This window comes from Eubalaena glacialis, chromosome 3 (genome assembly GCF_028564815.1).
Source record: "Eubalaena glacialis isolate mEubGla1 chromosome 3, mEubGla1.1.hap2.+ XY, whole genome shotgun sequence".
Lineage (NCBI taxonomy): Eukaryota > Metazoa > Chordata > Mammalia > Artiodactyla > Balaenidae > Eubalaena > Eubalaena glacialis.
This window is the reverse complement of record NC_083718.1, coordinates 190404614-190430373: the sequence shown is the minus strand read 5'-3', so window position 1 is coordinate 190430373 and position 25760 is coordinate 190404614. Positions and strand designations below refer to the sequence as shown.

Sequence of the window (25760 nt, the reverse complement as noted above, 5' to 3'; positions counted from 1 at the left end):
GCAGAAAAACAAGCGGTCAGCACCAGGCTTGGGATTTGTGGGATGAAAGACAATACTCCATACTTCAGCAGCCACGTGGGTCACTGGGGGCGTGGGACTCCACGAGCCCACGGAGCACAAATGCCACGGTTCAAACCCGAACAGGGGTCGAGCACCACCGACTCGTAGAGTCAGAAAGCCAGGCATGTCCGCAGGCGGATGACTCACCCAGGACAAGTGGTAGGAAAAGAAGACTGACCTCTTTCATGGCTCTGAATTGCTCATCTCCGGGTGTAACCCACAAACGCAGAAAACAACCTAGAAACTAGCTACATGGATTAAACGCTTTTAACATTCAATTCTAAACACTCTTATGTCACAAAAGTACCTTAAGAGTCTCTAAAATATAGAAATGCCTTCAAAGACAAAGAAGTGCAAACCAAATAAATTAAGAACGGCAGATTTAAAAATTGTTCTACCTCCTAAAATTAATTTGAGACTTAAATTATGAGAAACAGAACCCCATTCTCTCAAGAAATAATAAGCTAAAATTCTGCTGATAAAAATGCTCTTTACTCAGAAAATCAATGTTTATTATTTTCTTTTACCGTCATAAGACCTTACAAATGGGCAGATACCTTAATCCAACATATAAAGACATGACCCCACACACATTTTTATTAAATTCCCTGCAGCCCATTAAAAAAAACAACAAACTTCATTGAGGTTTAATTTACATGTAACAATATAAACCACTCCCGTTTGAAGTGTACAATTTAATGAGTTTTGACAGGTGTGTACACTTGTGAAACCACCTCCAAAATCACGATACAGGACACTTCTATCACCCCAAAAGTAGCTTGGGAGGACGTGTTCTCTCCCCGAGAAGGGGACTCGTGAGCTGGGTATGAGAGGGAAACAAGGGATGAGCAGGGAGGCCGCTGGGGCTGGAGCGGAGGGAGGGAGGCGGGACTGGGGGTGCTGGGTGTGACTATTCACGTAGCAGAACGTTACGGGCGGGGTTCACCCGGGATAACACCAGTTTAACCTTGATGTTTTGGTTGGTTTAGCAATTATCCCAGATGTTCATCTTTAAACAAAGTGACATCACCACCAATAGTATTTTCATCACCAACAGCATTATCGTCGTCAACAGTTGTCCGAATCTAAGCAGCCAGAGTGGGTTTGGTGGCAGCCTTCACTCTGTGCCTCTAGCATCGGCCACCGTCTCAGCTAGGTGTGTGGGATGCAGGGAGACTTCAGGAGGTGACAAGGCTAACCCATCACTCTGCACCCGTCTCCTTCCGGGTGGCGTGACCAGCACTTCCCACTCCAGGACTGCGCACAGGTGCTCCCTGAGACGGTGGCTGGACGCAGCCCACTCCTCCCAGCCGCGCCTGGCGGCGGGAGAACTATTAGAGGCTGCTGCCCGTTTGGCACATCAGGCAGGTGGCCAGTGCCTGGGCCTGTGACATGCGTGAAGCTGTCAAGCCACCGGTCGGCTATGTCCAGGGGCAACTCCAGGTGTATGTGAACGCGTGGGAAGCAGAGGTGGGCTAGTCCTGCAGGAGAAGGTACCAGAGAGCAGTGTCAGCACCGCTGCTGGCGTTCTCCCGCGTCTCCTGAATGGTGTAAACCAGGAGCCGGCACGCTGGCTGGGAAGGGCCACAGGACATACTTCAGGCGTCGTGGGCCACACGGTCTCTGCTGCAATTCGCGTCTGTCGTGGGGAAAGCAGTCAGACTATCCAGCAAAGCACTGGGCCTGACTGTGTTCCAGTAAAACTTTGTTTATTGACACTGAAATCTGAATTTCAGATAATTTTCACATCTCAAAACACTATTCTTCTTTTGATTTTTTTCCCCGACCATTTAAAAATATAAAAACCATTCTTACCTCATAGGTCACACAAAAAGAAGCAGTGGGCCAAACCTGGCAACTCCTGATATAAATCTGCAAGGTTTCTTTCTTTTCTTTTTTTTTTCTGGGGATGGGACAGGGGGTAATGCTTTCATTTTTGATAAACTCTTCAAGAAGGAATGAGATTAAACATAGTGTATGTTCAATGAAAAAAAAATTAGGACTAAATTTCCACTTTCTCAGAAAGTTGATGAACACTGATCATCCACTCCAACCATATGAAAATCAAGTCTTAGCATCTTCCTCAACAGTGAGTCATTCTTTAAAGACTGCTGCCCAAAGTGAGGCTGTACCGGCAGGTGTATTTACAAATAGCTGTGAAAAATGACTTTTGATTTAGATCAAATGGTAGTTCCTCTATGTTAATTTTACTCATTTTTCCATTCTAAGGTTTGTAACGCACACACGAAGGTAAAGCAACAGCCGTTTATAAGCTGGTTCTATTAGCAGAAGAACCTCACAACTAATGATACCACTTTCACATCAGTGTCAACCAGATGCTTCAAACAAAAAAATCACTTAAGTTAATCCTTAATAATTGTGTGCTTTGTTGAAGGTGAAACACCTGACATTATTATAAATGTTACTGTAAACTCAGTCAAAAGTTCCACAGTGAATGTAAAATGGTTTGTTTCTGTGGTGATACTCAAACACCAATTTTGGTGAAGGTACAGCCTCACGGTAAACGCATTTTAATTAAATCAAGAAACTCACAGAGCAGAAATAGTCTTAGAATTAGTTATGGTGTACACAATGCATAATTTTGTCAAAACGAGCTGTGATATTCCGCCTATGGAAAATAAAGCTAAAGCTGTCGAAAACGTACAAATATTTTTGTATATTCACAGAGTAACAGAATTGTTTTTGTGAAGCTGATTCTGAATACAAAAAATTGCAGCATGGTAGTATGTTAAAAATTGTTAATTTGGAAAGTATGAACCTTTGTAGAACTCCTTTTTAAAAACCTTTAAATATAAATCCTGCAACTTTTAAAATATTTAAGAAATTGCAATCACTGAAAAGCGTGTAACCAAGAATACTCTGAAATTGATCTCTTGAGGAAGGAAAAACTGAACAAATAAAATAAGAGCTCTGTTTATTTCATTTTGAAATTCCATAATGGCATTTTAGAATATCTCAATTTTTGGTAGGAATCTTCTGGTGGAGCTGTCATTTTTAATTGGTTAAATTTATATCCTCTCCTGAAATGGAATGAAATTGACAAGGTCTGCCTATAGTTTTGTGACATCTAAACTTGATGAAGCATTCAAAAGATCATAAATGGATGTGGAGAAAAGGGAACCCTGGTACACTGTTGGTGGGAATGTAAACTGGTGCAGCCACTGTGGAAAACAATATGGAGGTTCCTCAAAAAACTAAAAATAGAACTACCATATGATCCAGCAATCCCACTCTTGGTTATATATCCAAAGAAAACGAAAACACTAATTCAAAAAGATACATGCACCCCAATGTTCATAGCAGCATTATTTACAACAGGCAAGATATGGAAGCAACCTAACTGTCCATCAACAGATGGATAAAGATGCCACACACACACACACACACACACACACACACACACAATGGAATATTACTCAGCCATAAAAAAGAATGAAAGTTTGGGACTTCCCTGGTGGTCCAGTGGCTAAGACTCCACACTCCCAATGTAGGTGGCCCAGGTTCGATACCTGGTCAGGGAACTAGATCCCACATGCTGCAACTAAGACCCGGCACAGCCAAATAAATAAATAAATGTTAGGAGGAAAAAAAAAAAAGAATGAAAGTTTGCCATCTGCAACAACATAGATAGATCTGGAGGGTATTATCCCTAGTGAAATAATTCAGACAGAGAAAGAGAAATACAGTATGTTATCACTTATATGTGGGATAAAAAAATCAAACAATCTAGTGAATATAAGAAAAAAGAAACAGACTCATAGAGAACAAACTAGTGGTTAGCAGTGGGGAGGGGGAAGGAGGAAGGGGAATGATAAGGGTAGGGGATTAAGAGTTACAAACTACTATGTATAAAATAAATAAGCTACAAGGACACACAGGAAATATAGCCAATATTTTATACTAACTATAAATAGAGCAGAGTCTATAAAAATTTTGAATCATTAAGTTGTACACCTGAAACTCATATAATATTATAAATTAATTATGCCTCAATTAAAAAAAAAGATGCTAAGTGAAATAAGTCAAAGAAAGACCAAAAAAAAAAGAATACTGCAGTATACAGAGAAGAATCAAATATGCCAAAAATTTCAAATTTACTAAATAAATTTGCTCCTTGTATGAATATGGTAGGCAATGTTATGAAGGAATAAAAAACAGAGACACCGAAAGGACATTCTTCAGAAAAACAGCGGTGGGGGACTTCCCTGGTGGCGCAGTGGTTAAGAATCCGCCTGCCAATGCAGGGGACATGGGTTCGAGCCCTGGGCCAGGAAGATCCCACATGCCGCGGAGCAACTAAGCCCATGCGCCACAACTACCGAGCCTGCGCTCTAGAGCCCACGAGCCACAACTACTGAGCCCGCGTGCCACAACTACTGAAGCCCGCGAGCCTAGAGCCCGTGCTCCACAATGAGAAGCCCGCGCACTGTAATGAAGAGTAGCCCCCGCTCGCCGCAACTAGAGAAAGCCTGTGTGCAGCAGCGAAGACCCAACATAGCCAAAAATAAATAAATAAAATAAATAAATTTATTTAAAAAAAAAAAGAAAAACAGCGGTGACACAGTGTAGACTCGAGAATCCCAGGAAGGCCTCCCACAAAGGCATGCCTGCTGGGATTGCAGCCCTGCACAGAGCCCCCTCCTCGATTTGCAGTGACCCAGGACTTGCTTTTGCCCAAGAGGATGCAGGGGATGGGATGGCGCAGACTCCAAGGCTAGGTCACAAGGAACCTTGCAGCTTCGTCTAGGCCCCGGGGGAAGCTAGCTACCGTGAAACAACCCAACTACCGTGAGACTGCCAGGCTGGGAGTCAAGGTAGCTGGGGTAGAGGCCGCCTGGGAGAGATGGCAGGCCACCCCTGGCCACCACAGCTGCAGTGTAGGAGAGGCACAGGCGTGTAGATGCCATCTTCAACATGACCCAGCTACCACTGGGCTGCATGGGGAGACCCCAGGCAAGAACCATCCGCCGAGTCCAGTCACTCCACAGGAGCGAGGAGAAAATCAAATCGTTCTCACAAGCCGCTAAGCTTTGGAGAGGTTCGTCATGCAGCAGCACGTAACCAGAACACAAAATATCAGAGAAGGATATAAACCGATTAAAGTATGTTAAGTGTATGCCAAAAATAATGATTCCGCTTCTGCTACTTTCTTCTGAACACCCCTTTTCACTCTCAAAAAATGTCCTGATTTGGATGTTGAATGACATGGTCACCCCGCCTACAGGTCACCGTCAGGATGCTGGCTGACCATGAGTGACGTAAGCCCCCAGAGAGCAGAGCAGAGCCACCGGGTCTGACCTGCAGGCTCCCCCTGGCTCTGTGCTGGGGTGAGGAGGGAGGCAGGGTCACGATGGCAGCAGTATCACGAGCCACTGACTTACGTATGTGGGTTTCGTCCTCAGCCACCTCATTCAACTCACAAGCCCTGACAGTTTTCAGTTGGTTCTTTAAAGACAGGCAATGATACCATATGCAAACAATGAAAACCCTTTCAATATTTTTATCTCTCTTGTTATTTGTCTAATTGTATTGGCTAAAACTTCCAGAATAACGTTAAATACGGTTTTCTTTCCTTCCCCAAAGAAAACCTTTGAAATGATAAACATTTGTGTTAACTCCATACTGACAATCAATGGATTCACCAGAGGGTAGAGTAGACTTTAGAAGTTTAAAAATAGTGCTGAAGGCATCACTTTCTCAACTATTTTGTTGTTTCTTTAAACAAGGCCAAAACAGTGGAAAACTTCAATGAGCCAGTGACTTTTGTGACTCAGTGGCCTTTGGTGTTGATCCAAGTCTATGGAAAATGACACCCCCCCCCAAAAAAAAGAAAGAAAATGACCCAGAGAATGTAAGGCTCAAGCGCCAGCCACACCTGAAGAGCCACCCCAGAGAGGGACTGATCACCTTTTACTATTTCAGAGAGTGGTTCAGATGCCTGCCATCTGCTCTTCTTCCATTTCCAGGAAACGACCTTTTGAAAATGGACTGGTCACAGCACCAGAACTAGATAGACTTCTTCTCTATGAGCCAAACAGGGGTTTGGCTGCACTTACAATTCATTTTCACTTTCAACATAATATGCTTTTCGTACAATGAGATGTCATGACTTAGAGAGGAATGAGAGTCGGATCTGAATTTTAACAGAGGATCAAAAAGGATCGAGAAAAAGAAAAAAAAGAAAAGATAAACTCTAACTCTGGATAAATTAATGGGTTAGATTTTTTCTAACAGCTTCTAGCTCAATATATGCACGTTTATATCCTTTTATTATTAAATCGTTACTAAATCACATTTTTTCAAATAAAAAGTTTACAAAGGAAAATACTTTTAGGTAGTCTTTGCTATTAAGTGCAAACCACAAAACTTTTAAAGCATTTTGTTTATTTGTTTCCCCTGCTACAAGCACATTTCACCTTATTCTTCTAGAGCAGGGTAGTCGAACGTTTTCTGTAAAGAGCCGGGTAGTACTTAAGGCTCTGTGGGCAACTGCTGTGGAAACCGCTCAACTCTGCTGCTGTAGTGCAAAACAGCCATAGGTAATCTGTAAATGGATAAGCTTTGCTGTGTTCCGATAAAACTTTATTTATGGACACTGAAATTTGAGTTTCATATCATTTAGCTCCATACAGCCCTTTCCATACAAGGATGAAAAACTGTCAGTGGGATAGCCAGCAGCTGCAGATTTTCAACTGAGACCTTTGAGACTTTTTTTGGAGCTCAAAGATTCCATCTACAGCATGGGACAGTCACCCCTCCCACCAATCAGCAGAGCTAACAGACTCCACGTGGAACACCCCCCCCCAGTTTCCTACTATCTTCAATCAGGTCACAGTCATTCGAGTATAACACAGGTTGTCAAAAGAATCTATTTACTTAGTTCCTCAAGTTTTGAGCTACTCAATGAAAATCACAAACTGATAAGATTCAAAGGTTTAAGGAGCTAAACACAAGGGGAAGTAGCTGAATGCTACTTGTAAGCACCCATTCTAACCTGTAAACTACAACCCCACTGGATCACCATCTTCCTGGACTACCAAATACTCCATTCATAAGTCAACCCTTTTTTTCTTTAACTGTTAACAAAACACTGTAAAAAAGATACCTGTTTGTTCTCTCATCTGCAGACTACTGCAATACTTCTCAAATTCAGCCACGCATCTGAAATTCTGGGGTGGGGACTTGTATAAATACAGATTCCCAGGTGGCAGACTGATAGACTCCTATTTATTTGCTCTGAGGCAGAGCCTGAGAATCTGAATTTTTAGCAAGTGAACATATTGTGATGTAGCTGAGTTAACTTACTAGCTTTGGGGTCTTTTTTTATAACTGAATATTTTATTTAGATCATTGTAGATTCACATGCAGTTGTAAGAAATAGTAAGAGACGCTGAGTACTGCCTTCCACAGTGGTAAAACTTGCAAAACTACAGCAAACTATCACAAATCGGATAGTCACATTGATACAGCCCACCAACCTTATTCGGAGCGCCTCAGTTTTATTTATTTTTATTTTTTCCTTTGTGGTTGTATATTTAATTCTATACCACTTAATCACCTATGTGGGTTCATGTATCCAGCACTACGGTCAAGATACAGAACACTTCCATTGCCACAAGGATCGCTCTGGTTGCCCTTTTGTAACTGCATCCACCTCCTCCTCCCTCCCCTCCTCCCCCTTTCCCCAACCTCTGGCTACCAGATCATTTTTTTAAATGAAGAAGCTGCAGCTGACAGAGTTCTTGTTCCTCTATCTCATTCATGATTATGGATAAATAACAGTCTTTTCTAATGCAATTATCGCCAATAAATTAATTTGGATGGGTTAAACCAATGGGATTAAAAACACACACACTTTTATCTCAGTGTCCTCCTGAAACCCTCCTCCCTCCCAAAATAACAATAAAGGAATGACAAAGCCAAAGACAAAAAGAACAGGATAACTAAAGGTGACAGATAAGAGGTGTTAACCAATTTTTAGAAACTGGAAAAGGATGAAGAGATGGCAACTGATTCTGCAGAGAAAACTGAAACCTAAGTGTTGCTGGTCAGGAGCTGGAGGGACCACGCACCTCACGAGTCGTGGAAATGTGGACCCCTGCCCACTCGCCCAAGGAGCCAAGTGCCAGAGGCTTGTTCTTTGGAGAAGTCACACGAAGGCATTCCAGGCACAGCAGTGGGGGAGTGGGGCCCGTACTGGAAATAGGGTGAGATGGACTAAACGCTGAATGGCCCCGTCCTCAACTTCCTACCCCACTCAGCTATGAGACTGCTGGCCGCCAGGCAGGAGACTGGAGGCTTCTTCTCAAGAGGAAAACCATCTGCTAACGAGAGGAAGCCTTTGGACACGAACCTTTGGCGGGGTTGGGTGGGGTGTGTGTGTGTGCGGGTGCTCCACCCGAACACCCCAGAGTTAAGCCCATCGGGGACGAGCCCGGCCAAGTACATGCAGTGTCTGCTCAGCCTCACCGCCTCACTCTTCACGGCAGACAGCCAAGGATTACCAGACATTTGAGGAAAACCTCCAACACAAAAGTCTGAAACCAAGTAAAGATCAGAAAGAACCAGAAAGAAGCACAGAATACAAATGCCAAAGAAAATGGCAAGAAATCTGTAGGTAATATCCTTAGAAAAATAAGAGATATTGCATTGATAATAAAAAACATTTATGAACGCTTACTATGTGCCAGGAACTCTTTCATTTAATCTTCTTATCAACAGTGAGGAGGCACTATTTTCTCCATTTCAGATGAAGAAACTGAGGAGCACAGAGGTGCGGTCTCTTGCGCAAGGTCACAGGTGATAAGTGTCAGAGACAGGATTTGAACCTGGGGTATCTTTAAATGCCAAATTCCTACCCCGTTACTTCCCATGAAAGAAACAACAAATCTGAGAATAAGAAAGTCTAAGAAATTAAAAACATTATAGAAAAATTTAAAAATTTTCTATATTCTTTAAATAGAAAGGTTGGAAAATAATCTAGGAAAAAAAAAATCTCCAAAAAAGTAGAACTAAATGAAAAATATGCAAAATGGAGAGGGAGAAAAAAGAAGATGAAATTATTAGTCCAAAGGGTCCAATATGTGAATAAAAGGAATCTGGAAAGAGAGAAAGGAGGGGAAAAAAAATACTAGAAAATGTCTCCGAACTGAAGACCACTCAATTTTCCAGGTGGGAGAAAGTCACCCCAAGATTCTCCGTTGTGAAAACCCAGAGAGAAAGACCCTAAGGGTTATCAAAGGGGGAAAAGAACATCACACACAAGAATCAGGGATTAGAACTAGTCTTCTCAACAGCAACCCTGTAAGCTAGAAGCCTTGGAACAAGGTCTTCTGAGGCCTCGGAGGAAAAATGATTTCCAAACCGGAATTTAATATCCAGTCAAATTATATAAAACTGCCAATTTTTAGGCCTAAATAGACAAAAACAAGCAGTACCTATTATTAAATATAGAGGAATAACCAAGTATTAAGTTACAGATACATACACTTTACAAGTGTATCTATCTACACACACATATATATCACAGAGTATAAAGATATATGCTTTATAGTACTTAGCATCAAGTATAAAGTTGATTTTGAGTTATGCAAAGTCAATGTTTTACCTCTGGGAAATAATATGGCAACATCTGCATATATTATGACCCATAAATTTCATATCTAGGTGTGTGCGGTATATGGGTGTACGTGCATATGTGCAAACACATACACACACACACACTCAAGAGACAGCCTTGCACATGTGCACCAGGAAACATGCACAGGAATGTTCACAGCAGCATCGTTCCTAACAGCAAAAACCTGGAGACAATCAAAATATCCACCAGCAGGAGAACAGATAAGCCGTGGTACCCAGCAATGAAAATGAGTGAGCCACAGCTTCATGAAACATACAGAATTTTGGAAGAGTATGAGTGGTGGGGAGAAAGCAAGTCCCAAAAGAATACTTATAGCATGGTACCATTTTTACAAAGCTCAAAAACAATAAAAATGAAACACTATATTGCTTAAGCATACATCCAATTTGTAACAAAATTTAAAAAGCAACAGAATGGGGACCGTGTGAGTTTCTTGCTTGTGCTGGGAGTGGAGTGGACCCTTCCCACCTGGAAAGTTGAGTCGTTCAGTTCTGGGAAATTTCTCATATTATTTCTTTTATATTCATTCTCCCTTTCTTTCTTTCTATTGATACATTCCTTTTATTCACATATTGGATCCTTTCGGATCGTGTTTCCTTCTGGCAGGGAGATGGAAAAGGAGAGAAATGTGGAAATGAATGCAAGTTATGGGCAATATTCTTGTTTTTGGGTCAGGCAGTGGGTACTAGGTGTTTATTACTATGTTATATTTTATAATATTACACATATCTCTTCTATGTATGTATGTATATATAATTACATACATACATACGATTATATATAAATTATCTTTTCTTTTAAAAGACACTTGAATGGGAATGAAACGGAAAAGAAATTTGACTTTTAGGCATCTTGTGTAAAGGAGCAACTGGAGAATGTGTTTCCTCCACAAAGAGATAAACCCAAAAGGGGAAGGTGTGGGAGCCAACCAAGGAAAGGGTTGGAGGGAATCCAAACTCCACGAGGGAAGGGGCTGCTTTGCCGAGTGTCTAACAGTGCCTCTCTCGGCCGGCACTCAAGGCCCATTTGTTGAATGAATGAACACAAAGGCAGTCCTAGGAAGTTGGAGAGGAAAGTCCTGAGGTCACAGCCGGACAGCAGGCCTAGAAAGCAGAGTCTAGTCTGGACTGGGATGGCGGATGACGGAGGAGAGCTCCAGAGGGATGCTACCAGGAGCAAAAGGAGAGAGACAGAACACACAAGGTGTCTGACAGATTTATAGGAAACTAATCAAAGGAACCAAATTGGACAACTACTAACACCACGGAGTAAAAAGTGTATTAAGAGAAGTCAGGTAATCATAGTATACTATCAGGTTCAACTGAGTATTCGTACAGTGAATATTCATTTAACCCTAACGGGTATTATAATTACATTGGATGAACTGAAAAAGACGTGTTGTCTGGGGGAACTATATCCTTATCTTTTCTGGCAGGAGGTCAATAGATAATTACTAAAACTGAAAAAAACAGAGAACAGAGTAAATATGCAACTTAGAAGTAGTAGGAAATGTCAGAGAAAAGAGCTCAGAAGGGAGGAGTGGGGAAAAGGAGTCAGGAGTCCACAAGGTGGGGGGGCAACATTTAAAAAAAAAAAAAGCCTAGTAACTATCTGACTTTCTAAACTACTTACACATATTATTTAGATACACACACACACACGAAAAAAAAACTGCCACACTTTAGACTTCGAAACTAGGGGCTACTTAAAAATGATGAATATCTCAAGAAGGTCTGATATGCATATTTAAAAACTAGTAAAGGACTTCCCTAGTGGCGCAGTGGTTAAGAATCTGCCTGCCAATGCAGGGGACACGGGTTTGACCCCTGGTCCAGGAAGATCCTACATGCCGCGGAGCAACTAAGCTCGCGTGCCACAACTACTGAAGCCTGAGCGTCTAGAGCCTGTGCTCTGCAACAAGAGAAGCCACCGCAATGAGAAGCCCGCACATCTCAACGAAGAGTAGCCCCCAACTGCCGCAACTGGAGAAAGCCCGCGCGCACCAACGAAGACCCAACGCAGCAAAAAAAAAAAAAAAAAAAGTTTTAAAAAAATTTAAGAAATTATTAAAAAAACCCCAAAAAAACCTAATAGACCTCTTGTGCCCATAAGTCTCAGATGTTCCTTGATCAGGAGGGCCCAACATAACCAAATGACACCACCGCCCACAGGCTGGGCCTGGAGTTGGGAGAGATGGGGCCCAGTCCTTTCCCAGAGGCCATCAGACGGCATCAGCATCAAAGGCTCAGCCACTCCTGACCCAAAGGAACTCACGCCGAGACCGGAGCACTACCTGCCGGCCGGGGATCCACTCCCACACCGGCTCTGTGAACAGCCTGGATAACTTACTGGGTTGACCAAAAAGTTCCTTTGGTTTTTAAGTAAAAATAAGACACATTTTTCATTTGCACCAAGAACTTTAGTGAACAACGTATTCACCGTTCTGTTCCACTACCTTCTGCCATTTTTCAGGCAACTTCATAATCCATCTTCCCAAAACTTTTTATCTTTTTGAGCAAAGAAGTGTTCCAGGTGCCTTTTACAGTCTTCTAGGGAATTGAAAATTTTTTCCACTAAGAGAATTTTATAAAGACCAAAATAAATGGAAATCCGAAAATAAATGGAAATCCGAAGGTGCAATGTCTGGTGAATATGACAGAGAAATCGGAACTTCCCAGCCAAGCTTTTCTGCCTGGTCATCAAAGAAACATGCAGTCTTGCATTATCCTGATGGAAGATTATGCATTTTCTGTTGACTAATTCCGGATGCTTTTTGTCAAGTGCTGCTTTCAGTTGGTTTAACTGGGAGCAGTCCTTGTCAGAAGTAATCGTTTGGTTTTCCAGAAGGAGCTCATAATAGAGGACTCCCTTGCAATCCCACCATATACACAACATCACCTTCTTTGGATGAAGACCAGCCTTTGGTGTGGTTGGTGGCGGTTCATTTCGCTTGCCCCACGATCTCTTCTGTTCCACATTATTGTACAGTATCCACTTTTCACTGCCTGTCACAATTTGTTTTAAAAATGCAATGTTTTCGTTACGTTTTAGTAGAGAATCACATGCAGAAATACAATCAAGGTTTTTTTCGCTTAACTTACGTGGAACCCAAACATCAAAACGATTAACATAACCAAGCTGGTGCCAATGATTTTCAACGCTTGATTTGGATATTTTGAGTATGTCGGCTATTTCTCACGTGGTGTAACATTGATTCTTCTCAATTAGTGTCTCGATTTTATCGCTATCAACTTCAACTGGTCTAGCGACCGTGGAGCATGGTCCAGCGAGAAATCTCCAGCACGAAACTTCGCAAACCGCTTCTGACACATTCGATCAGTCACAGCACCTTCTCCACACACTGCACAAATCTTTTTTTTTGTGTTTCAGCTGCGTTTTTACCTTTCTTGAAATAATAAAGCATAATATGCCGAAAATGTTTCTTTTCAATATTAAAATGGCTCCATAAAAATTCATCAATTTTGATAAGTTTTTAAAAAAATGCATGCTGATAGGACAGCTATCACAATACAATCTAACAAAATTGTTTTCAATGAAGTTAAAGACAACTAAGCACTACTAGAGCCACCTTACAGAACACCAAACGAACTTTTTGGCCAACCCAATATTTTTATCTTCATTATATACCCCACCCAGCCCGCTGCCACACTGTGTGGATAAAAGTGCAGTTTCCATTAATCCCCAGCAGGCTGCCTTGTTCAATGTTCCTTATACCAAGCCCAAATCATCTTCCCGCTGTCGGTTCTGTTCCTTGTTGCTGATCTTAAGCCAGGGAGTCAATTAAAGACCATCATTTCCCTGTCTCCCCTTCTCTCAGCCAGCACATTTATCCCTTCCATTCTAGTTTACTGGGATCTTTGAGAATCTTGGCTTTGTCCTTCCACCTTGGGTCACCTGTGAATGTGACACACACATCCTCACTGACATCACTCCCAGAAGTTCTGAGCGTGTCAAGTTAGAGCCTTTCTCCCACAATGAGAAGCTTGTCACCAGGTTGGAAACGATACCTTAATCAACCCTCTTTGAGTAGAATCAGTTGTTCATTTGGCCAGCAATGTTCCATCCTGAATATTTTTATTTATTTATTTTAATTAAAAAAAAAGGTTTTACTGGAGTATAGTTGCTTTACAATGTTGTGTTAGTTTCTGCTGTACAGCAAAGTGAATCAGCTCTAGGTATACGTATCTCCCCTCCTTTTTGGATTTCCTTCCCATTTAGGTCACCACAGAGCATCGAGGAGAGTTCCCTGTGCTATACAGTCGGTTCTCATTAGTTATCTATTTTATACATAGTATCAACAGTGTATATATGTCAATCCCAATCTCCCAATTCATCCCATCCCCCCCCGTCCCCCCTTGATGTCCGTATGTTTGTCCTCTACGTCTATGCCTCTATTTCTGCTTTGCAAATAGGTTCATCTGTACCATTTTTCTAGATTCCACATATATGAGTTACTATATGATACTTGTTTTTCTCTTTCTGACTTGCTTCACTCTGTATGACAGTCTCTAGGTCCATCCACATCTCTGCAAATGGCACAATTTCATTCCTTCTTATGGCTGAGTGATATTCCATTGTATATATGTACCACATCTTCTTTATCCATTCCTCTGTTGATGGACATTCAGGTTGTTTCCATGTCCTGGCTATTGTAAATAGTGCTGCAATGAACACTGGGGGGCACGTATCTTTTGGAATTATGGTTTTCTCTGGGTATATGCCCAGGAGTGGGATTGCTGGGTCATATGGTAGGTCATTCTGAATATTTTTGTGTTTATATTTCTTTATCTGGCCACAAGGATAATGTGAGAAATTTCTGTCAAATGCAGTCTCGATAGTAACTATTTACTAATTGAAAATTCCACCGGAAGAGGCTATCACGGTAAGAGGGGATGCGAAATTTGCCCGTTTTATAGCCGATGAACCCGTGGTGGCTCTTGTGAGACTGTCTCCATGGGACTGTTTTGTCTGAGATCGAAGTTGGAGCCTGTACTCTCCACTGTCATGGAGAAGCAAACTCAAATTTACCAGGGCTTCTAAGAGCGATTCGGTCCCAGCCACTCCCCCTGCCCCAGACCTCTGCCCCGTGGACTTTACCCTGACACCCTGCTTATGTAAGTGGTCACGCTGGCAGGATGCGGGTGCAGCTGCGACCCACTCAAGTAGCCTCCTCTATGCCTCGCCACAGTCGGCCACCTCCCTCCTCTCCTCCAAAGACCTGCTTTCTAGCTCAGCGCTTTCCCAGACTTGGTCCCTCCTCCTTAAGGGACGCCGTCCAACTTCTTCAATTTCAATAGCAGCCCCTTTCTGCCACTGAGCACGACAAACGTATGGGTTCAAACAACTTTTCTTCTGCACGATTATCCTGTCAGCCAAGCCGATTCAGTTTATGACATCAGAATCACCTCCACAGAACAGACTGAAGCCGTAACCACGGGCTCATTCCGACGGCTATGATCATTAGCCACGGCAACCAAAACAAACCTTGTAAAAAATCCTTTAAAAATAATTGAGTAGGGCTTCCCTGGTGGCACAGTGGTTGGGAGTCTGCCTGCCAGTGCAGGAGACGCGGGTTCGAGCCCTGGTCTGGGAAGATCCCACGTGCCACAGAACAGCTGGGCCCGTGAGCCACAATTGCTGAGCCTGCGTGTCTGGAGCCTGTGCTCCGCAACAGGAGAGGCCGCGATAGTGAGAGGCCCGCGCACCGCGATGAAGAGTGGCCCCCACTTGCCACAACTAGAGAAAGCCCTTAAAAAAAATAATAATAATAATAATTGAGTAATGTACTCATACGTCTTTTTTTTAAAAAAAATAAATTTACCTATCTATCTATCTATCTTTCTATTTATTTATGGCTGCGTTGGGTCTTCATTGCTGCGTGCGGGCGTTCTCTAGTTGTAGCGAGTAGGGGCTACTCTTCGTTGCGGTGCGTGGGCTTCTCATCACGGTGGCTTCTCTTGTTGCGGAGCATGGGCTCTAGGCACGCGGGCTTCAGTAGTTGTGGCTCTCGGGCTCTAGAGCGCAGGTTCAGTAGTTGTGGCGCACAGGCTTAGGTGCTCCGCGGCATGTGGGATCTTCCCAGGCCAGGGCTCGAACCCGTGTCCCCTGCATTGGCAGGCGGATTCTTAACCACTGTGCCACCAGGGAAACCCTGTACTCATACATCTTTACATCTTTTTGGGATTATGGTTACATGTCTTCCTTGATACATTATTTAACATTTTTTTTCCTGATAAAGCTAAATTTTGTTTTTCAGCTATTATAGGAACCACTGATAAGATGGCCTTTCTAAAACCAGAAAGAAGGTCTTACCAGGGAGTTTATGTCAACTTCTGTAATAGCAGAAGGAGAAAGGAAAATGAATGGTCCAGGGAATACAGTAACAATCTCCACGAAACTCTTCTGTAACAGCGTCCAAAAGAAAGGACTTGATACTCTCAGAGTCAGACAATGAAGCCCCCTAAACAATCCTGACTTAATGCCCCGCTTCCTATGGGGTCTGGACAAGCTCATTAGGAAGGCAGTGAAAAGTCTGACTCCCAAACTGGCTGCTGTCCACAGAGAGGGAAGATTTATGGGTATTAATAAAAGAAAGGAATGACAATAATCAATATGATGTGAACATGGCACAGAACAAGCCTATCGTACGATCTCAAGTCTCTAAAAGGCAAGAAATGGAGGTGGATTATGCAAGTAAAACAGGGATCTTCAAAACGGAGGGAGGAAGGCCAGGGGGGTCCAGTCAAGACTCCAGTCACACACAGCCCTCGAGATGCAGACGAACCTCATCGTCTGTCTGGTCATAAACTCCCCTCACCCCCATGCTGGCTCAATGTGCAGGGCCCTGGAGGCCCCAGGACCCCAGCAACCTGAGCTTGGTGTTTTCCAGCAGGAAATACAGACAGAGGAATTTATTCCCACGTGGCCCTAAAGACAGAAAACAGAAGCAATTAAGCTAAGGACTCTAGGGTCTGAGGATTTGACCCCAAGCACTGGGCCTCATGGCAAACCTCTCATTTCACACAGGGAGAAACTGAGCTAAGACTGGAGAAGTGGCTGGACCCGGGGTGCAGAACTGGGGCTGGGGGTGGAATCCGAAGCCAGAGCTCTTGACGCCAAGTGCAAGGTTCTCCCACGCTGCCCCCAGCATACGTGGAGCTCACGTGCCCTGTTGACCGGAGGGTGGGGAGGGAAAGGGGATGCACACCGGAGCTGGGCACGGCACTCACTCCTTCCGGCCCCGCAGTGCTGTCCAGGGCACCTTCACGCAAGCCAAGACTCACAGGTGACTGGCCATACTGAAGCCACTGGGCCTCGGCCACAGGAGCAGGTGGAGGGTATCAGCAGAGGGCCATTTCCAGAACCCAACTGACAGACCCCACCCAAACCCAGCCAGCCACCAGGGGCAATGAACTACCCGACCAAGCCAAGTGTTTCCCACACGGTGCCGAATGAGACGCTGAAGCAAAATTTAGTTCTTAATCTCACCTTGGTACACGTACCACTTTGCACTTACATAGCAGGCTTGTCTTTCTCTAATAAATTAACATCTATTTCATATTTTTTCAATCATTTAACAACTTGGCATGGTGGTCAGGGGACGTATCCTCATCCTCCAAATGAGAAAACTGCACACAGGTCAAAGGGCGAGCTCTGCGTCCTGTATCGCTGTGTCAGAGCCAGTATTTCCAACCTACGGGTTTCTCCACTTGACCCTTTTGTCTGTTCTTGGTACATACTCCCCTGGAAAACTCCTGCCCAATGAACTCTTATTGGTGAAAATGGAAAAGTACCCGTGCAAGTTTCAGACGGCAGTACCATGAATGGTACTGTCCCAGTCTGTCCATCCCCTACAAGCTGTGATCCTCAGTGCAGGTCTGGGTGACAGGCCATACCAAGCCCCAAGGTCATCAAAGGTGTCCTTCTCCCTGTGGTCTTCTTCTTCTTCTTCTTTTTTAAAATTAATTAATTAACTAAGTTATTTATTTATTTTTGGCTGCGTTGGGTCTTTGTTGTTGCACGCGGGCTTTCTCTAGTTGCGGCGAGCGGGGGCTACTCTTCGTTGCGGTGCGCGGGCTTCTGATTGCGGCGGCTTCTCTTATTGCACAGCATGGGCTCTAGGCGCGTGGGCCTCAGTAGTTGTGGCTCGTGGGCTCAGTAGTTGTGGCTTGTGGGCTCTAGAGCACAGGCTCAGTAGTTGTGGCGCACGGGCTTCGTTGCTCCGTGGCATGTGGGATCTTCCCGGACCAGGGCTCGAACCCGTGTCTGCTGCATTGGCAGGTAGATTCTTAACCACTGCGCCACCAGGGAAGTCCTCCCTGTGGTCTTCTTAAAGGAGATCACCCCTTTCGTCTTAGGATGAGAACATTCTAAATCTTTCTGCTCATCTTGCAAAGCAAAAACACTCAGAAATGGAATAAAAGATCCAGCTCAAAACCTCTCCTCAAAATGCCACAGAGCCGGCATCTGGTTTTCACTCAGTATTTCTGGTTAGAAAATGTCTTATTTCTTTGGTAGCACTTTCTGGAAGTAGCAAAGTATTGGGAATCATACAATACCTTGCAGGCATGTGTGAAATGGTCACAGCTGTGCTCCCTCATTTCACAGAAACATGGCCTGGAGACACATTTCCATACAATCCCAGTAAGCAATCACCGCACACACCCAGATGGCCACTTTTATCACGGGACACAGAGGCTCAGGCTACTGTGATGTTGTCTTTCCTCCTCACTGTTCTGAATGCAGCAAAACTTCAGCCAGCAAATCACAGACAGCACAGCATCAGCCTGCCCCTGCCAGGCTCCCACCCCAGCTCCCCGACCCTGAGCTCCACATGCCAAGGCTGACCTTTACGCAGACCTCCTCCAGTGCGCTGGCTGGGATACCCGAGAAGGGAATCCGTTAGCACAGTTCAGGGCACCTCGGAGATTTTCAGCTCTCTCAGCATCTCACACCCCCTGACTTGGTTCAACGGGTGTTTCAAGTCTCTACCTCCACTGACCCAAAGTTAACTACATTCCTGAAGCTGTCCTCCGCTAAAGGGGATGGCAGGAGGGAAGGAGAGGCGTTGGCGCTTACAAGTGTACTTTGAAATGCAGGATTCAAAGAGATGGGAGTCTTCTGAGTCTCTGGACCTTTAAATGTTGTAGGGGTCTTAGAAAAATCCATTTTCTAGAACGTATTTGATCAGAAGCTCCTAACATCATGCTTCCCAGTTGTAAGCTAGCATTTGTTCTTTTTCTTTAGAAGATTTTCAGGCTGCCTGCCGGGCTACCCCAGCCACAATGACAGAGTCTGGCTGCTGAGCCCCTCATAAAACACGGCTGAACAGGAACACCGAGCCACGTTCAGTTAGCCCTTCAGCGTGACCGGCACCTCAAACCGACCGAGCTCTCCTTTTGCCACAGGACTGTGGCACGCACACAGAACAATTTGCCTCCCAACACATCCAAGGGAAAGGAGATCATACAGGACTGAAAAGTAACTTTCAGACTCAGGTGTGTCCCTGGGGTACACGACTCCGACTTCATCGGGGACTTGACTGATGGTTAAAGGTGGTCACCCTGTGGCTGCGGAAACAGCCGGGTGACTGCTATTCACGGCACCGTCGTCCTGGGGTGATGGAAGCACGCCCCTCACTTCACGGCGTCTGGAAACACCCCCAGCCCTCTGCGTTCTCTGGCTCTCTGCCTCGTAACTGGTCTGCAAGGAATCCTGTTGCCTCATATGCGTGGGTAGGTGGCTGTCCTTTCCTGACACGGACCTCTGCCTGATTTTCACGTGTCAAGGGCTTGGGCAGCAGGATTACAGGGAAAGGTCTCAGACAGCTAGCCTGCGTTTCTGCTCAGGAAGTCTCCTGGCTTCCGGGAAAACCAGGGGATTGGTGTTGCCTTCACTACGGCTCATCACCAGCAGCTCTGCTGATAGCTTTCCAGGCAGATCCTACTCTTGAGACTCAGTAAGCAAAATGCTGTTCCACCCGATTCTGTACGTTATTACGATAAAAGGCCACCAGCACTAATTATTTTAGATCTGCCGTCTGGGAATCGCGCTTCGCAACCCTTCCCTCCAGAACAGGCCCGGCTCACCTTGGGGTTGGTTCGCTGCTGCAGCCGCCTCTCTTCCCTTTCTCTCTGCAGCCGCTCAAACTCTTCTCTGATTTCGGCTGGTGTCCTCCTCCTTTCCACAACCTGCAGGCAGAATCGGGAGGACAGTCAGCAAAGGACCCAGAAAGCGAGGAAAACACACAAGAGCCGGCGTCATTAACCGTGTCCCGCCGTTCCTTTCCCCCAGGATGGTTAAGAGCCGCCAGTGAGACCGTGGGGATTCTCCCTTCCGACGGCCCGGTCCCTGGTGAAGCCAGGTTCCCCGTCACACCCGCTCAGTCCCAAGGTCGTGCTTTCCCTCAGCTCTCCAGAGACTGAAGCATTATTGTCTTCATTTTAGTCACTTATCTCCAAGGCTGCAGGAATCTTACAAAGAAAACATCACCTTAAGTGTCACAGTTTAGATTTCCTAATGAGCCCCAGGTAACACATGCTGAAAAGTGTCAAGATGGAGGCGAGGTCATCCACAATGGCACTGGCACGTCTCCCTCGTGTGCTGGGGCCACCACCAGAGGTGCCCCTTGAGCATCCTGGACCAAGGGACCTTAAGCCATGAGGTCTGGGTGTTTTAGAATCAGGGGACTCTTCCAATACTCAGGTACCAACCGGCAGACCACGCTAGCCCTTGGGGATGCAGAGGGATGTCAGATCTGTGAAGAGGTAAGGCATCCAACATCAGCCTTTCTGAGCTCATCACAAAAGCAAGACAGCCCAGTTGAGATTTCAAACAGGCAGGGAAGGGCCACGGGGGCCTCGGGTACCATGCCCGTGAGAGAGGAAAGCAGACCACGTCATTTCCAAGGGCCCCGAACGCTACGGCCTGTGAGAAACACAGAGAGTGGGAGCAGGACAAACATGACCGAAGTCACTGGATGCATGATGGGGGAAAAGGCCAAACAGCACTGACCCTGTATTAGTGGGAGAAATACCGGGGAGTCCTAAGAGGCTGCTCAGAGAACACCTACAAAGGTAGGTGAGGTGAGAAAAATCTATCTTGGAAATAAGAAGTTTTAAAAATTATTCAAAAAAATGCATGCTTATAGCAAAAAATCAAAATAGTACAGAAAGATATGAAGCAAAAAGTACAATTCCCCCTCACCCACACTCTTCCTCCTCACAGGCTAACATTTAATTTTTTATGTGTCTTCCTAAAAACCTATGCATATGTATGTATGTATATATATTACAGTAAATGGGGTTTTGTGCAACTTAATTTTATTATTCAGCATTACAGAAAAATAAATACAAGAACTGGCCTATCCAAAAAAACTGAGAAATCTGTTCACTATCACTTTCAGCAAGTACGCAGAGAAAAATAACAAAAACATTTTCTCCTCTCCCATATAAATTGTTAATTACCAAAAAGGGGGAGGTGTTTCTTTTAAAGGAAGTTTTAAAATAAAAACACTGTTAAAATAATCCAAGAACAAACTGAAAGTCCAAATGGCACGACGACGATTGCTCTGTGACCTCACAAAAACATTCTCAGTTATATTTAACCAATGTGGCACACTCACTCTTGCTAGTTCTTAAAAATACTGAGCTGTGTGCATCTTTTTTTTTTTTTTTTTTTGGCTGCTCCGCGCAGCTTGCGGGATCTTAGTTCCCGCACCAGGGATCGAACCCGGGCCCCCGGCAGTGGAGGCGCAGAGTCCTAACCACTGGACCACCAGGGAAGTCCCTGTGTGCACCTATTTATGGTGCTTTCGCTTCCCCAAAGTTACCCCATCTTGGACTGATGGGGTGCTTCCTCCATGGGGCCCAGAGCAGAACAAGATTTGCTTTCAGGAATTCTAGCTGTTGGACCTTTGCAAATGACTTTCTCTCTGCCACGCTCTGTGACAGATGAAGAGGCAAATATTCCAAAGGTGTTAAGGCATCCCATTTCTAGTCGTATTTTACAGAAGTTCTGCAAACAGCTGGTACATAATCAGAGCTAACTGCAAAGTCAAAATGGCTGGCCCCTCTGAAGCCGTGAAGAACTTGGCCAGGCATCTCATTCTAGCTCCCACAGGCCCTGACGGCCTTTACTATTTATACTTTCTTTACACAGGGTACGTGTAAGAATGGTGGAGAATGGAAGAAAGCTAAGCCAGCTGCAAGTCACTTTTTCCCCCTTCGGTAACCCTCAGACATCTGCACCCCAAAACTGCATTACGGTTGGAAAGTACTAGACATTTTCTTTTCTTTTTTTTAAATTTTATTTTATTTATTTATTTATACAGCAGGTTCTTCTTAGTTATCCATTTTATACACATTAGTGTATGTATGTCAATCCCAATCTCCCAATTCATCACACTACCCCCCCCACCCCCTTCCCCCCTTGGTGTCCATATGTTTTTTCTCTACTTCTGTGTCTCAATTTCTGCTCTGCAAACCGGTTCATCTGGACCATTTTCTAGGTTCCACATATATGCATTAATATACGATATTTGTTTTTCTCTTTCTGACTTACTTCACTCTGTATGACAGTCTCTAGATTCATTCACGTCTCTACAAATGACCCAATTTCGTTCCTTTTTACGGCTGAGTAATATTCCATTGTATATATGTACCACAACTTCTTTATCCATTCGTCTGTCGATGGGCATTTAGGTTGCTTCCATGACCTGGCTATTGTAAATAGTGCTGCAATGAACACTGGGGTGCATGTGTCTTTTTGAATTATGGTTTTCTCTGGGTATATGCCCAGTAGTGGGATTGCTGGGTCATATGGTAATTCTATTTTTAGTTTTTTAAGGAACCTCCATACTGTTCTCCATAGTGGATGTATCAATTTACATTCCCACCAACAGTGCAAGAGGGTTCCCTTTTGTCCACACCCTCTCCAGCATTTGTTGTTTGTAGATTTTCTGATGATACCCATTCTAACCGGTATGAGGTGATATTCTAACCGGTGTGAGGTGATATCTCATAGTAGTTTTGATTTGCATTTCTCTAACAATTAGTGATGTTGATCAGCTTTTCATGTGCCTCTTGGCCATCTGTATGTCTTCTTTGGAGAAATGTCTATTTAGGTCTTCTGCCCATTTTTGGATTGGGTTGTTTGTTTTTTTAATATTGAGCTGCATGAGCTGTTTATATATTTTGGACATTAATCCTTTGCCCGTTGATTCGTTTGCAAATATTTTCTCCCATTCTGAGGGTTGTCTTTTCGTCTTGTTTATGGTTTCCTTTGCTGTGCAAAAGCTTTGAAGTTTCATTAGGTCCCATTTGTTTATTCTTGTTTTTATTTCCATTACTCTAGGAGATGGATCAAAAAATATCTTGCTGTGATTTATGTCAAAGAGTGTTCTTCCTATGTTTTCCTCTAAGAGTTTTATAGTGCCCCGTCTTACATTTAGGTCTCTAATCCACTTTGAGTTTATTTTTGTGTATGGTGTTAGGGAGTGTTTTAATTTCATTCTTTTACATGTAGCTGTCCAGTTTTCCCAGCACCACTTATTGAAGAGACCGTCTTTTCTCCATTGTATATCCTTGCCTCCTTTGTCATAGATTAGTTGACCATAGACAATTTCAATGTTTTTCGTCAACAGAGTGTATCATATGCCGCCCATGTATCCATATACCTGTACTGTACACCTTGATCATTTACCAACTAGGTCTACCCTGTGCTAGTTAGGATGACTTACTCTGTAGATGAGGTCTCTGTAGAGAGACCTGTAAAAGCAGGTGGCACAGTGGGAAGAGGACAGAGACCTAGGCTCTCTGACACCACCTGAACCTCCTGGGAGACCTCAGGTGAGTCACTTCACTCTCTAAGCTTCAGTTTCCTCCTATAAATGAGGGGGATTAAAACTACACGATTCCTGAGGTGCTGTCTGGTTTGAAAATTCTATGATTCTAGTGAGTCAACTTTTTATTTTGGAATAATTTTAGAAAATTATTTAGAACTTTAGAGAAGTTACAAAGATAGTACAGAAAGTTCTTGTCTACCCTTCACCGAGCCTCCCCCAAATGTTAACGTCTAACAGAACCATGGAACAAACATCTGTCAAATCTAGGAAACCAAGATTAGTACATTACTACTAACTAAACCCAGACTTCTGGGATTTCACGAGTCTTTCCGCGAACGTCGCTGTTATGCCCTAGGATCTGATCCAGGACCCAGGATTGTATTTAGTCACATGTCTTGTTAGTCTCCTCCCATCTGTGGGAGTTTCTGTCTTCGTTTTCATGACCTTGACCATATTACAGCTCTTAATGCAGGCTGACTTTCCTAGACACTATAAGAATGATGTCAGGCAGATCGAGTCCGGTTCCCCCGCTGCGGCCCGCGAAGCCGCCGCCCCTGTCCTGCCACCGCTGCCCGTGTCACTGCCGCCTCGGGACCGGCTGTATGATTAGGCCACAATCTTCAATGAGTAGATATATTCCTCAGTTCTGTGGTGTTCTTGGTCACACATTTATGGAGTTTCTGAAGGGCAGTGGAGATTACTGCCAGACACAGCACAACCTCTATGCAGACAAGTGAACTGTATAACTTCATTACTACTCCACCAAGAAGCCCCCATAAGAGTGGTGAACCTGGACACAGAAGTGTTGAATTGAAATCCACAGTGCATTTTTTACAAGAGTTCTGACCTAGACAGGGTAAACCTCAGTGCACTTCCTTTCTATTGCCTCAGTATTACTGGATTGAAGAATTGCTGCTTCTTGTCAGGAGGTTCATTTCATTTCCCATTACTCCCAACTTCATATTCAAAACCACTGAGAATTTCAAGTGGAGTGTATTGAAGTAGACTCAGCTTCTTTGCACCATCTCTGTATTCAATTTTTAAAATTCTTTCATAACCCTATTGAGCGTTTTTTAACTCAATTAACATGGATCGAATGAACCGCCCAGCTCCTGTGGAAATCACTTACGAGAACATGAGATTTCTTATTACACACAATCCAACTAATGCGACCTTAAACAAATGTATAGAGGAACTTAAGAAGTATAGAGTTACCACAATAGTAAGAGTATGTGAAGCAATTTATGACACTACTCTTGTGGAGAAAGAACGCATCCATGTTCTTGATTGGCCTTCTGATGATGGCGTACCACCATCTAACCAGACTGTTGATGACTGGTTAAGTCTTGCGAAAATTAAGTTTTGTGAAGACCCTGGTTGTTGCAATTGCTGTTCATTGTGTTGCAGGCCTTGGGAGAGGTCCAGTGCTTGTCGCCCTAGCGTTAATTGAAGGTGGAATGAAATATGAAGATGCAGTACAGTTCATAAGACAAAAGCAGCGTGGAGCTTTTAACAGCAAGCTTTTGTATTTGGAGAAGTATTGTCCTAAAATGCGGCTGCACTTTAAAGACTCCAATGGTCATAGAAACAACTGTCGCAGTCAATAAAACTGGGGTGCCTGATGCCATTGCTTGGAAGTGGAACCTAGACAGGACGGAATTTGTCGTACATGTTAGCCAGCACGTTGGCTTGGTAAAGTCTGATGAAGCTTCCATAGGAGTGTTGAAAAGCAGTTTTACCAGGCCACAAAGCTGGCAGAATTGCAACCTCTATGTTTGGGTTATGATCAACCTACTTGGACACTTAGCAAAGGATTCTTGCTGTTCAGCATTTAAAATGGGCTTATCGTTTGTACCAATTGACCTTTCCTGGAAAAAAAAAAAAGAATGATGTCAAAGAGGCAGGGAAAAGTGAGATATGGATAAAGGTAAAGGACTGCAGACAAATACTAAAGTGTGGATGATCCGGGCCAAAGGCTGCTCCTCTAAATGTAATCTGACGTCTGCAAGCCCCCTCCGACTTGTATGGTTTCCACTCCACTTGCCAGCTGTTACCAGACTCAATACTGTCTGAACATTCACCGCTCAAAGCTGGATTTTTGCCATTCTGAAGAGGCCAACTTCGTTTGAAACATAGGTATCCGCACAAACACTGCGACTTTAAGAAATCAAAAGG

General features: G+C 44.0%; 1 protein-coding gene and 1 pseudogene across 1 annotated transcript in view; one reads left to right on the top strand and one right to left on the bottom strand.

Moving 5' to 3' along the window:
* DNAJC11 (DnaJ heat shock protein family (Hsp40) member C11) overlaps window positions 1-25760 on the bottom strand; it is a 69804-nt gene that overhangs the window by 13305 nt on the left and 30739 nt on the right. The window contains exon 4 of the mRNA XM_061185043.1: window positions 19831-19932. Within this exon, the coding sequence (XP_061041026.1) occupies window positions 19831-19932 (102 nt within the window). The remainder of the gene's footprint in view (window positions 1-19830; window positions 19933-25760) is intronic.
* On the top strand, window positions 24673-25192 carry LOC133088984 (protein tyrosine phosphatase type IVA 1-like; annotated as a pseudogene).